The 15475-nt window shown below is 34.5% G+C and overlaps 1 protein-coding gene and 1 pseudogene across 3 annotated transcripts in view; one reads left to right on the top strand and one right to left on the bottom strand.

Moving 5' to 3' along the window:
* Vps13b (vacuolar protein sorting 13 homolog B) overlaps positions 1-15475 on the bottom strand; it is a 675222-nt gene that overhangs the window by 262629 nt on the left and 397118 nt on the right. For all 3 annotated transcript variants that reach the window (XM_033759979.1, XM_010619560.3, XM_010619559.3), the window contains exon 33: positions 11670-11813. In XM_033759979.1, the coding sequence (XP_033615870.1) occupies positions 11670-11813 (144 nt within the window). The remainder of the gene's footprint in view (positions 1-11669; positions 11814-15475) is intronic.
* LOC104859130 lies at positions 4062-6531 on the top strand (annotated as a pseudogene).

Consider the following 15475-nt stretch of genomic DNA (forward strand, 5'->3'; position numbering starts at 1 on the left):
TTTTTTTTTTTTTTTTTTGGTACTGGGGATTGAACTCGGGATTCCCACTTGCAAGACAGGCAGTGCAACCACTGAGCTAAATCCCCGGTCCATGTGCTCTTCTTTTTAAAGATTGTGTTGCCTATTCTGAATCTTTGATTTCATTATGAATTTTACAATTTGTCTATCAATTCATACAGAGATCAGTTGGAATTCTAAGCTAAGTAATAGATGAAAGGGTATTACCATATTGACAACATTGTTTTATATCCATAAATGATTTTCCATATACTTAGATCTTTTACAGTCTCTAAATATTTTGTAATTTTAAGAGGATAAATTTTGCACTTCATTTGTTGGATATATTTATAATTATTTTACTCATTTTGATGTCACTGTAAATAAAATTGTTTGATTAAATATTAAGTTTTTTGCAAATGTATGCAAAAAATAATTGATTTTCAAATATTGATCTTGAATTCAGCAATGATGCTAAACTTGTGAATTCTACATTTTAAAATGTATTTCTTAGAATTTTCTACATAAGCCCATCTCATCTGCAAACACAGATAGCTATACTTCTTTTTTTCTGATCTAGACTGTATGCATGTATGTATTTGTACATTCATTCATTTATTGGTGCTTATTTGCCCTGGCTAGAACCTCCAGCAGTGCTGCACAGGAGTGATAGCAGAAGACATTCCTCTCTTGTTCTTGGTTTTAGTAGGGAAACATCTAGCATTCTCTCATTAAGTGGGGTTTTCCTAGATTCCGTTTATCTAGTTTTGGAAGTTTCTTTCTTCTACTCCTACTTTGTTGAGGCTTTTGTTTGTTGGATTTTTAATGAAAGGGTTTTAGATTTGGTCAAATGCTCCCTCTCTCTCCACCTCCCCTCCATATGTGATATTGAACTCATGACTTTGTGCCTGCTGGCACTGAGCTACATCCCTGGCCCTGCTTTTCTTTTCTTACTGAAATAATCACATGGTTTTTGTTTTTCACTTTTTGTTTTTGTTTTTTTGAGACAGGGTCTCATCATGTACTTCAGACTAGCCTTGAACTCACTATGTAGCCTAGGCTGGCCTCAAACTTACAGCAGTCCTCCTGCCTCTGCCTCCTCAGTGCTAAGATTACAGGTCTGTACTATCCCCAAACCTGACCTGTTTTTCATTCTACTGAGATAATGTTTTGCAATAACTTATTTTTAGAAATTAACAAACTCACACTCTGGGGTATGTCTTATTGGGTCATGCTCTATAATTCTTTTCATGTATTACTGAATTTTGTCTGTTAGTATATTTTGAGGATTTCTGCCCCCATATTCTTCAGAAATTCATTTGTTGCTTTTTTCCCTTCTGATACACATACACTTTCTTGCACACCACTTGAAACTTTTGCTATAGGAGACTAGGCATAAAAATGTCACTAACACGATACTTCTACTATATTCCCTTATCCAATCAAGAATTTAAGCTTTGATTCCTGTCCTTCATAAATAGACTTTTTAATATATTTTCTATTATTTCCTTACACAGCTTCTTCATTCTAAAAAAATTACTGTACCACAAAACAGTCCTAATGTTTACAAATATTGATGCCATTGTTCACACTATTTCTCCCTGCTTTACCATTTTTTATTAATGGTAATTTTTATTTTTCTGTTTGTATTGGTTGTTTACCCTACCAATCAGTATCCCTAATCGAGGTTTATTTAGGTTAGAAAGATTAAATTATAGAGTTTAAAGCTACGTAATCTTTGCATAAACAATTTTTATATATCTTGATTTAGCACCATTTATTCATTTATTGTCTCTCTTTCCAATTAAATGAGAATTGGAACATGAAAATGCAAACTTTACCTCCTTTTTTCAGTGTTTCCACCCTGGTGCCCAAAACACTATACTTGACACATAGAAAGACTTAAGTATTTATTGAGTAAATAAACAAGCTTCTCTTACCAACCTAGAGTTCCAACTTCCCCATGAACTTAAATCACTCATAATTTTGCCTAGCCTTCACGTTCTTCCTTAGATTCTTATAATAATAATTTTCCATAGAGATATTTAACACTTTAAAAAATTATTTTTATTGGCATACTTTAGATATACCAATGATCACATTCATCATAGGAATGTGTACCTGTACATAATACTTTTCATATTGTTCTCTACTTTATTTGTTATTACTCCAGCTATCTATGCTTTATTCTCCAAATTATAAAGTTTCAGAGAGCAGGAGCAATAGTGTATTTATTATTCATACTTCTATTATTGTATAGCCAGAAAATGGCACATGATGAGCACTCAATGAATACTAAGGGTAGGTTACATAGGTTAATAGAAACTTTTGTCCAAGAAACCAGTAAGTGATAAGGATCATTGTAGCTGAAAATTTTAAATTTTGGGGGGGAAATTTTAAAATTTTTATTGTTCATGTTTTGCCTCTACTGTGCGGCAACAATGTTACATTTCTATCTGAGCACAGCATGTTCATCAGGAGAAAATTATAATATTTTTAACAGTTACAAATCCTATCAAAAACTCTGATATGTGTGAGAGTTCAATGTACTCAAGAAATCTTTCCCTTGGTGAGGATAAGTAGTTAAATACTTAATATCTTTCCCAGGCCTAGATTTAAGAAATTCAATGTATGGCATCACACCCCAGCTTGTCTATTTAAGGGTCTGCTTGAACTCATATTTTATTGGAGTCTGTGTTTCTTGCCTTGTGGTTACAAGTGGTCCATCCAGGTGCCTTTCAAGAGAAACAAAATATTTAGCATAGCAACACCTAAGAGAGGTAACTACATTCACACTGTCTGAAACTCCCCTCTCCTTTGATAAGTACAGAATCCCAAACCTTCCCATCTGACCTTTTCCATTCATGCCTACCTCAAGATAGGAAGTACTAAGATACATATGAACATCAATATACACCCTCACACCAATTTCAGGTCCCAGGATTCAATCCCATCTCCAAAAAATGTATTTTCAGAGTAAACAATGCCTATATTTCCCTTCGCAAAATTATCCCATAAAACATCAGTTACTACACTGTCATATAGTTAAAAAAATCTCTTTCCCTCTTCTTTACCCACAAGATCCTATTTCCAATTACTGCCATTAATCCTTACTATGGACAAGGATATCTGCAAAAATTTTTCACCTTGGATTAAGTTTCCACTCTAAAATATAACCAAAAACAACCTTTGCCTCTACCATCAGTTGCTATACTAATACTGAAGCAATGTTCACAGCAAAAAAAAAAAAAAGTCTAATGTGTTCTAATCTGTTTTATAATAAACTTTAAAATATCCAAATAAACTATATTAGGTGGCATAATAAACTCTATTTCAATATCTTTGTATTCTAGTATACCGTTTTCATATAGTAACTCAAAGTATCTAGTATTTTAAAATGGTAGAATGAAAGTATTAGCACATTTATTAATTTATATTCATAGAATACATTACTTTCTTGATATTTTTCTTGTTAAATTTTCTGCAATACTTTACACCACCCTCAATAAACACAATCTTCTCTCATTTGGTGCTTTTTGTACTAAGTATGCAGCAGGTCTAGAAAACGAATAGTTCAAAATGGAGAAGGTAAAAGAAGGACGTATGTATGGGTATTATACAAGTTTCAAAGTATAAAAATTTAAATTGTTAAATACTATATAGAACCACAGTTGTGTGGGGATATATAGTAAATGATGGAAAAAAAAATACTATATAGAACCACAGTTGTGTGGGGATATATAGTAAATGATGGAAAAAAAACAAAAATGTAAAAAACCTTAGATTATTAAACAGTGAGCAAATAAAAGTGCCAAAACTACTTTAAAAAAAATAGAGATAGGACATACAATTACAGTCTATTATTTCACTAAACAATAAACAATATTTACAAAGTCTCTAGAATGAAAACAATTTATACTGACTCAGACAAAGTATAAAAATATTGGTAAGGTGGAGGCAAGGAGGAAAGTTCAAGAGCTGGAACCCACATACACATGTGAATAGCATGTGAATAGGGTTATAGTCAATCAAGCAATAGTAGCCCATTCAGGTTGTTCAGAAACATGGATACAAACAGAAAAAGAAACAGCTTGAAGAGGTAAAAGTGACTATAGCGCAGGATGGATTGGAATACTGACACTACTGACACTGAAGTTAATTTTATATATGATTACATAAAATTATTAAAATTCATGCACTGCTTCAATAAAAATAAAACCACATTATAAAAAATAAACTAACCATTTCAAGTTAACAGGTTAATTTGTACATCTGAGCTGTAGTCTTCATGATTTTATAGATTACAGGCAGATTGCATATCTTTCATATTTTCAGTCTAAATTTCTGTAATACTTTAAAATTATAACAAATTATGTCTTTATGATGTTCCTTTGTGTGATTGTAATTGAAATAAATAGATTAGGTCTTCTGTTTTCAACTGTTCAACAGAATGCCCTGTATATTGATAGCTTTAGGAATGTTTACAATGATTTTCAAATTTTGTTTTAATGACTTTCATTATTTTTTCCTAAAATACTTGCATGAATTAAAACTCATTAACTATTTATTCACATGATCTTGCAAGAGTTTCTTGCAATTTACTGGCAGATGTAATTAAATAACTTATCTACAAATCTGTATCAAATGTTTTAATTATATTACTAACGCTGCGTTCATATAACTGGGATTTTATGGGACCAAGACCATCCAGTAAAAATCTTCTGAAAGGGTAAAACAATTGTGCCAGTCACCACAGTCTTGCTGAACACAGACTGGGAAAGAAATCAAGGCTGACTAGTAGAGCCTTACTTGGGGATAAAATCAGAACTGTACAGTTAGCTTTAACTGTTAAATTGCCTAGGAAATTGGCTCAGATTTCACATAAATGAGAGGGAACTAGTAAAGAATCTTAAATAACATGGTTGTTGTGTGAACTCCGTAGAACCCAGTGCAGTTATGGAGATGTGACTACAGAATGGGATTGTGAACTACAGAGATCAGCTACATAAGGACATGTATGTACTATGGAATGCACTTTGGCTTCTTCAATATTAAATATCTATTTCTGATACACATTTTTAGACTTGTATTATGAATAGTGAAATAATGAAAGATGAAAAGGAGGAAGCTATATATTCTGGAGGCCAGAAATAATGAAAGTAAGAATGCTGGAAGAGGACAGTGAAAACAAAAAAGTAGAACTACAAGCGTCTTATGTCCATAGCCTCATTCCACCTAGATCATATTTTTCAGACCAAAAATATTGGAAAAGTTTTATTAAATATCAGAAACAATTTGTCTAAATCATCATTTGGTCATTTTATCACTCAGAAGAGGTTCTTTCTGGCTATGAGCTCCAAATTGTCAGTTTTCCATTTAAATAAAATTAATATCAAATATTTCTTCTAGAAAAAAGCCCTTAGTACATCTCAGTGTTTTCACATCTATTTCTAAATTCATGTCCATTTTCTCCCATTTGTTTATAGTTTATAATTCCCCTACTACTCATCACATTTCTAAGTAATTTTTAGTCTTTCTAATTAAACTGTGTCAAAGGGCTATCTGAAAATATTCACATCCTAAAAACTAGCAATGAATGAGTATATATGATGTCATTTTAATGAAATACATTGCATAACTAGGCTTTTGATGCCTTCGGCCAATGTAGTAAAGCCTCTTAGAGGTTCCCGGCATACATGGATTCTGAACTTTCTTCTAGGACGCAACCAGGTAGCTTACCAGTTAGTGAAAGCCACTGTGGTTTACTGACATCAACTCCATCTAGCTCACTTCAAACTCTTCTACGATGTGGAGCTCTGGGTCCCCAAAAGCCCAAACAGCCACTCTCCAGTAAGAGGTTCCTCAAAGCTGTCCCTGATGTCTCAAACCTGGACAGAGATGGATCTCACCCAACACATTCAGCAGAAGCTCTGGAATCGCAAGGGGCAGAGGATACTACAACTGCATTTTATGTGTCAGCAGCAAAACAATAGTGAGGTTCTTGAGTCCCACAGACATGACCCTTCATCCGTGGATATTGCCTTCTTGCTACTTCATCTCAATGACACTCATAAAAATGCTCAGAAGGCTGAAATTCTTCCCAGTGTCCTGGAGTTTATGGAAGGAGAATCTTCTCTTCTATTGAGGAAGACTTGGCAAGTAGATAGTGTTGCATCTGATATTTCTGCCCCCTCTCAGGAACAGGATGCATCTGAAAATAACCAGTGTTCCCTCCACCCTTACACAGTCAGCTTCCATCAGTTGGGCTGGGATCACTGGATTATTGCTCCCCACCAATGTACCCCAAATTACTGTAAAGGAACTTGTCCTTGAGTACTACACTGTGATCTCAATTCCCCTAATCACGCCATCATCCAGAACCTTATTAATGAGCTGGTGAACCAGAGCATCCCACAGCCTTCCTGTGTCCCTTATAAGTATGATGCCATGAGTGTTCTACTTATTGAGGCAAATGGGAGTATTTTGGACAAAGAACATGAAGGTATGGTTGTATAGTCTTGCACATGTAGGTGAGAATGAAAGTGTAGCTCACTCTGGTTTCCCAGGAAATTGGAAAAGGGTTTAAAAGAAATAAATATCAATGTTAAAGATTTTGGAAAAACATTGAGAAATATGATAAAGGTGATCTATGAAAAGCCCAAAACCGAAAACCTTCACAATAAAATGAGGAAGAAGACAAAGATGTCCACTATCCCCATTCCTGTTCAGTTCTGGAAACAGTGGCCACAGCAATTAGAGAAGAGAAAGAAATAAAAGCGATAAAGATAGGAAAGGAAGAAGTTGAACTGTCATTATTTGCTGATGATATGATACTCTACATAGAAGACCCAAAAACTCCCTCAAAAGACTTCTAGACTTAATTGAAAGATTCAGTAGAGTAGCTGGATACAAGGTCAACACTAAAAAACCAATAGCCTTCTTGTACACAAATAACAGAATCACCAAGAGAGAAATTAGGGAAACAATTCCTTTCAAAATAGCATCCCCCCAAAAAAGAAATATCTAGTAATCAATCTAATGAAGGAAGCAAAAGACCTCTATACTGAAAGTATAACATTGAAAAGAGAGATGGAAGATGATATAAGAAAAAGGAAAGACATCCCTTGATCCTGGGTAGGAAGATTCAACATAGTCAAAGTGGCCATACTGCCAAAATGGCTATACACATTCATTGCAATCCTGATTGAAATTCCAACAGTATATTTCACAGAACTAGAGAAAACAATTCAAAAATTCGTATGGAACAAGAAGAGACTTAGACTAGCTAAAACCATTCTAGGCCACAGAGACATGGTAGAGGGTATCACAATCCCCAAATTGAAACTATACTACAAAGCCACTTTGATAAAAACAGCATGATACTGGCAAAGAAACAGACCAGAGGATCAGTGGAATAGATTGGAAGATACAGAAATATCTCGTTATACTTGCTACCTCATCTTTGACAAAGGAGCCAATCATCCTCACTGAAGGAAAGAGAGCCTCTTTAATAAATGGTGCTGGAAAACCTGGACTTCATCTTGCCAAAAATTAAAACTTTCATGATGCACTAAATTAAAATCCAAGTGCATTAAAGATCTTAATATTAGGCCTCGCAGAGCTACTAGGCTCCAGGAGTGCTGTCTGGCCAGACTAATAAAGATCTGTTTTCCAACTAAAAAAAAAAAAAGATCTTAATATTAAAACAGTAAATTTGCTGGAAGATAAGCCAGGTAGAACTCTTGAAGACACTGGCATAGGAAAAGACTTTATGAACAAATCCTCAGCAGCATGGGAACTAGCACAAAGAATCAACAACTGGGATCTCATCTTATTGAAAAGCTTCTGCACTGCAAAAGAAACCATGAACAGAGCTAAGAGACAACCTACAATGTGGGAAAAAAATTTACCAGCTTCTTCTCACACAAAGGACTACTATCTAGAATATATAAAGAACTTAAAAAAAAAAATCAGATCCCCCCCAAATATAAAGACCTAATTCAAAACTTGGAATATTAAGTGAACAGACATTTCTCAGACAAACAAGTAAAAGTAGCAAGTAAATACATGAAAAAATGTTCAGTATCACTGGTCATTTGAGAGATGCAGAAGAAAACAGCACTGAGATTCCATCTCATCCCACAAACAATGGTTGCTCTCAAGAAATCAACCAATAATAAACGTTGGCAGCATTGTGGGGCAAAAGGAACCCTTCTTCATTTTTGGTGGGAGTGCAGACTGGTGCAACCACTATGGAAATCAATATGGAGATACATTAAACAACTAGGACTGGATGTCTCATTTGACCCAGCTATTCCCCTGCTGGGTATCTTTCCAAAAGAATTAAAAGAATCATACCACAGTGATATATGTACACTCATACTTATAGTGGCACAGTTTGACAAGGCTAAAACTTTGAAATAGCCCAAGTGCCCATCAACTGGAGATGGGATAAAGAAGATGTGGTCTTTGTATAAAATGGAGTACTACTCAGCCATAAATAATGAGAAACTAGAGTCATTTATAGCTAAATGGATGAATATTGAGGCCATACTCATAGGTGAAATAAATAGGATATATGTGTAAATACTGAAGTTTCTCTGGTGTGAAAAACTAAAAGTGCAAATAAAGTTCAAATGGTATAATTAATAGTGTTAAATGGGAAGAAAATGGATAAAGGGAAATGGGAAGGAGAGGGGCAAGGAAATAAGGGAGAAGAAAAAATGTGAAAAAAGGGAAAAATGGAAACAAAGTCTTGTAAATAGAGGAGGGTGGAGGGGGTGAAGGGAGGGCAGAGGTATGGGGAAAAATGAGAATCAAGATACATCAGGTAAAGGTAAGGTACAGGATCCCAATGATGAATGTAACTGTACTGTATACCTAAAAAGTACCAATAAACTCAATGAAAATTTTTAAAAAGGTCTTTTTAGAGTCCTAATAAATTGTATTCTTTTTTAATGCATAATTCATATAAAATAGTTTATAATGCAAGAATATATAACTGTTACAAACACATCTCTTCCTCTAGTTTGCTAATAACTCATCCAAGTTCAACTGCATCAAGAATTTCTTAAAATTTTAGAAATATATTTGTTTTATTTTTTTATATTATCATAGTATTTCTTTTAATATAGTGTATTTATGGACAGGCTGTGGCATTTCACAGATGGTGGAAGCTGTGTCATAACCTTGGCAGAAAAACTGTAATGGTGGTACTACTGATTTGTCTTTGCCAGATACAGTACAACGTGCATCTGTAATATTTTGACATTTTCAGTAACTTATTCTTTTTTTTTTTGTCCATTGTGGTGTTGAGAGACAGAGTCTCACCAGATAGTCCTGACTAACATCCAACCAACTATGTAGCCCAACCTGGCCTTAAACTTGTGACAATCCTCCTGCCTCAGCCTCCTAAGTGCTGGGATTAAGTTATTTTAATCAGCTAGTCCTTTTAAAATCATCTTGACTTATTACAAAATATTATATATGACTAAAATATTTTTATATTCTTAGACCGTCAAATTAAGTTCTGCTAATAATGAATGGAATTATTTTCTTTCAATATCCTGCAAATCTTTTCTCCGTTCCCGAAATGCTCACAGATATATCTCACCAGGGTTAGAGACAGTGGCAAAACATCCTGTTTCATTAGAGTCTGTATGCTCAATCACAGTAACTGCATGTAACATAAACCTTAACATTTCAGAATATAATTAAGTCTACTCTCTTCATATGATTAGTAAGAAGGAATAAAGAGCCACAAAGGCAATTTAGAAGCTGCAATACAAGAGTTAGCTCATGGAACTGTGAAAAATGAGTCAGTGTTCATGGAAGAGCCATCATTAATCTAACTCTGAATGGTCCTCTATTTACTGAAATTTGATTCTCTAAAAGCCACTAGAAGTATGCAGATGCACAGTTAATCAATTTTTAAAGTTATATCAATTTCTGAAACATATCATTGTGAATTATGTTTCGTTGATATGTGGTATTCATAAAAATGGAAAAAATAACCATCTGAATCTGAAACATTCTTTTCTAACCCAAGTGGCTCACTGACTTCATGAAAATATATGGGAAAATATTTTTAAATCTTATTTCCATATCATGTAATTATAATTTTTGACTGTGTAAAGCATATTATTAAAAAGTTAATATTCTGGAGAATATATAGGTCTATAATCCTTTAAAACTAGATAACAACAACAACAACAACAAACTAGATACTCAACAGAAATCATGGATATTAAAAGATAAGCAAGTTAGAGAATCTCCATTTACAAAGTTGAAAGCTTTATCATATTTAAATAACTTTTTAAAAATAAGTAAGACTGAGATAACACATGTTCTATAGCAGAATGGGAAGAAAACTGCACTGAAAGACCTAAACTCAACTCTTAGATGTGTCACCTTTTAGTTATGTATGTGTGATGATTTGGGGCAAATCACTTATCCTTCCTGAGGCTCTGGGTTATTATGGTGTACTTGAAGACACATGAGTCAATTTACAGAAACACAGCTGGTCACTGCCTCTCAGTAACTCTTAGTGAGTATCTCCTTCCTTACATTCTTAGTAAACAGAACTTGGAACCTTGTGTATAACTAGCGGCAAAAATAAAAGCAACATCTTTTTCCACAGATAAATAGTTTCTTTTTTTTCTTTTCTTTTCTTTTGGTACCAGGGACTCAAACTCAGGTCCTTGTGCTTGCGAGTCAGGCAGTCAAACCACTGAACTAAATCCCCAGTGATAAACAGTTTCTTAACCTGGGTTCTTATAAAAAAAAATGTAGTCAAAGTACATGTATGATGAAAGACTTGTACAAAAAACATCTTGAGAAGCTTCTAACAAGCAGCATTCTTTGTTTTATGCTGACATGGTTTGTGGTTATACTTCAGGCTTCCAATGAATACTGGATCAAAATTAAAATTCTAGGCAGGCATTCAACGTTTATAATTGTATCTATTCTTCATTAAACATGGGAAACAAATGCTTTACAAGTTACTTATTGAAGATATTCCCATAGTACTCTTACAAAGTTTATTTGTAAAACAAGTCCTATCCCTCATAATGTACTCAAGTAAATGAAAGCTATTCTAGGTTTCTCACATCACACTTTAGAAATTTTAGCAGGATAATAAAATTATGTTTTTTTTTTTTTTTTTTTTTTTTTGAGTTTATTGGTACATTTAGGGATACAGTACAGTTACATTCATTGTTGGGATCATGTACCTTTACATGGCAAGTCTTGATTCTCATTTTTTTCCCCTTACCTCTGCCCTCCCTTCACCCCCTCCTCCCCTCCCCATCTACAAACACTTTATTTTCATCTTTTCATTCTCTCACATTTTTTTCTTTTCCCTTTTTGTTCTTCCCCTACGTATCACACCTTCCCTACACCTTTAGCTCCTTTCCTCCCATTTCTAAATGTCTAAAATTATGTTTTTAACAGAGGCTCTTCTGAGGTCAGTCCACAAAAATTATATAAAGTTATATGATAAATAAGAGCAAAGAGACTAAACAAGTTTTCAAAAATCAGTAACATTAATCCAAGATGATTTATGACTATATTAAATACTAATTAGCAGAAAACATTTAGCTTAATTATAGTCTTCTTATTGTGAAGTTGGCACAAACACTGAGAAAATTTAAACAGAATCAGGTAACAGTTACCTCTGTGGCCTTATGTGATGGTTCCAGTCCAGTCATATTTGCTACTACTAACTGATGTAAGAGTTGAACTTGAGCCACACTTAGGAAGAAATCCAGGTTTGTGGTTATATTCACTTCCAAGGAATGGCCACACACTAAAATCTCCTGAAGAAAAAAAAAAAAAGTTTGAATATAGATAAAGAAATATAATAGCATTCAATTGATACTTTACTATTCTTACTTATTTGAGCATTAAAACTTTCTAAGTTATCTGTCTGGGACTCAAGTTCACATGTTAATGAGAAAAGCAAAAATGGTAAGCACAACCACTTGACTTAATTTAATATAGTAAGTTAATAAATATTTGTAAGTCCTTGCTATGTTCCAGTCCTTGTGTTAGATACAGAATGACTAATAAGAATTCTTATCCTTTTATATCCATTTGGCTTTTTCATATCTCACACTACTATCATTGTTTTACTATGTAACAAATGATGTAATTCTGTAGCAGAATTTTCTTCACCAATTCAAATCAACCAATATTTATTGAGCATCTTCTAAGTACCAGACACTACAGTAGAGTACTCAGAATGTAGAATAAAGCGGACCTTAAAGGGTACTCTGATCTTGAGGAAGTTATACTCTAGTGGGGCAGACAAATATAAACAAGCAATGTAGATTGTCAATTATAGTTTCAAATGCCAAATTATGAGGATTCTCAAAAGGACATTCTCCAAATGATTTATAACAATCCAGAGGGCCAAAGCCAAAGATAGCTACGCTAAATCATTTTACTTCTTAAAACTGCTAAAATTTAGGCAGGATTAGGGAAATGTCCTCTACTTAATTGGTATTGTTTTGCATTACTGAAACACTTGACCGTTTGTCATTGTAAATAGGTTAGAGAAGGAAAACAGAAAACAATCCAGAAGCTTCTCTTAATAAGCACAAGTCCTGCTTCTTCTCATGCAAGTAGACAACATTCAGATGCTTCCAAAGTTGAACAGACCTTCTCCTTATTAGTGACACCCAAAGGAATGGATTTAAGGATACTATGGCTGCCCAAGTACGAACTAGATCACTTAGAGAAGATTTAATAAAGCAAGAAAGAACAGCATTCTAACACAATTATCCATTTTTAATAAATAAATAAACCTTTTCCTCGTGAATTTCCTGTATTCACTCATTATACTTGGAATTCTTTGAACAACAATAAAAAGGGGGAAAAGTACACGGTCTCAGAAGTTTTATTTTATTGTAACATTTCCCAAAGGGATACAATTTTGTACTAAAAATATCTTAATTCAATTATTAGAATATGTCCTACTACAACTAGCAAATGATTGATCCTATAATAGTAGGTTAAATAGTGTCAAAGCTCTTGGTAGAATCAGTATCTAATATCATAAAACATTTCTATGTTTATTCCCTTTATAATTATTTTCTCTTTTGATCATTTTAAAAAAATTTTTTTTTGAGAAATGGTCTCACTCTGTAGTTGAGACTTCCTTGGAACTCACTATGTACCCAGGCTGGCCTCAAACTCAGAGAGATCCTCCTGTCTCAGCCTCCCAAGTGCTGGGATTACAGGCAAACGCCACCTCGCCTGGCTCTTTTGATCATTTTGATCAAAGAAACAATCCGGAGGACAAACTGGGAAGCCTTCCACAAGGCAGCTAAGATAGGTGTAAGGAAAGTGATGAACAAGAGGGCCTGGCATAGTGGCACATGTATGTAATCCCAGCACTCAGGGGCTGAGGGAGGAGGATCACTGAATTTGAGGCCAGCCTTGGCTATATAGTGAGTCCAAGCTCAGCCTGAACTGCATAGTGAGACCCTGTCTCAAGGAAAACAAAAAAAAGTGAATGGCTGAAGATGACATCTTCTAACATGAAGTTGGGCTTGTCCTAGGAACAGGTTACCTAATCTTTAGCTTCCTGCTAGAAACTTCTAACAACACCTGCAAGTTTAAAAACATGCTAACTAAAATGGGAATGAGAAATTAGATTCATTCATAGGAAAATGGATACATATTGAGGATATGATCCTAAGTGAAATAAATAAGTCACACGTGTAAATACAGAATAGTTTCTCTGGTGTGAAAAACTATAATAGTACGTAAGATCCTAATGCGATAACTGACAATGTGAAATAGGAATAAAGGGGCTAAAGGTGTAGGGAAAGTGGGAAGGGTAGGGGAAAGGGAATAAGGGAAAAGAAAAAAATAGGAAAAAATGAAAAAGTGGAAATAAAGTGTTTGAAAATGGGGAGGGGAGGAGGGGGTGAAGGGAGGGCAGGGACAAGGGGAAAAAATGAGAACCAAGACCTGTCATGTAAAGGTACAAGATCCCAATAATGAATGTAACTGTACTGTATACCTAAAGTGTATCAATAAACTCAATTTAAAAATAATAAATAAATGGGTTGATATTTCACAAACCGTTTGATAAAGTCTTACCTTTGTTTGAATTTTGTGCTATGTACCTAAGAATCAAAGTAAAGAGTATTTTCAGGAATAAAGCTTGTTATGATTTATATCTAGGTGTCCCTTTAACGCCTCACAGGCTCATAATTTGGGATTCTGAACCATGAAGCATGGATGCACTACAGCTAAAACAGGATGGGAGGTGGGGGCATCGTCAGAAGAAGAGGGTCAGGGGTGTGACCTGGTAGGTTGTGTATCTCCTTCTCCCTCTCTGCTTCCCAGCTGTTGTGCTGAGCAGCTCTTCCTCCACTTTGCCCCTCTGCCAGGCCATCGTGACTTGCAGCCAGCACACTATGAACTAAAAATAAGAAACTAAAGAAGACTTTCCTCTTTTAAATTCTGAGTATTGGGTATTTTGTCCCAGTGATGAGAAAGTAAGACAAAGCCTTAATGATTAAAAGTGATTCTCTTCCCTTTGTCTTTTTTTTTGTCTGATGCTGCAATCAAAATTAACGTACGTCAGGCAAGCTCTCTTCTATTAAGCTATACCCCAGACCTGACATTTCATTTTTATGAGTCAAATATAATCAGGAAAGTGGAGCAATTCTAAAATGTGACTCCACCCCGATGCGTGGGTGTGGTGGCATATGTACTAGGGAGGCTGAGGTAGGAGGAACTCACCCTGTTGAGTTCAAGGCCATCCTGGATTATATAATGAGTTCAAGGCCAGCCTGAACTACATAGTGAGAGCCTTTCTCAAAACAAAATAGAACAGAATCCAACCCACAAAAAGAAATACAAAATGTGATTACAATGTATGTCTCAATTTATATTTCAAAGCCGCATGTATAAAAAAAAATCATATAAGAAGTTAAAATGACTGTAAGATAATAAGACTTAGGCAATCTTTATAAAGTTCTTGAAGATATACATAAAACTTGCTTAACTCAATCTTCCCTACAGGCCTATAACATCAAATAAGATAAAACACACACATACACTGTTTTTAAAGTTTTAGAGAAGGAATGAAAGATTTTATTACCTAGGACTAATATGCAGTTATTCCTAACTTACAATGAGGTTATAGTCCAATAAAGCCAGTAAAGTTGAAAATACATTTAACACACCTAACCTACCAAACATCTCGCCTAGTAATTCAGGGTGCTGTAGGGTACGGTTGTTTCCTGGTGACTGTGGCCAACTGGAAGGGGTGGCTCACTGATACTGTCCAATGTCATGAGTGTGATATATGACTAGCCCAGGAAAGGATCAAAATTCAAAATTTAAAGTATGGGCTTTACTGAATACATATCACTTTCGCACACTGTGAAGTTGAACAATTCAAAATTGAACTGTCTTAAGTCATGGAATTAAACTATTCCTAAGTATTCAATCTATATCT

This window comes from Fukomys damarensis, unplaced genomic scaffold (assembly GCF_012274545.1).
Source record: "Fukomys damarensis isolate Sample0158 unplaced genomic scaffold, DMR_v1.0_HiC HiC_scaffold_5, whole genome shotgun sequence".
Classification (NCBI taxonomy): Eukaryota; Metazoa; Chordata; class Mammalia; order Rodentia; family Bathyergidae; genus Fukomys; species Fukomys damarensis.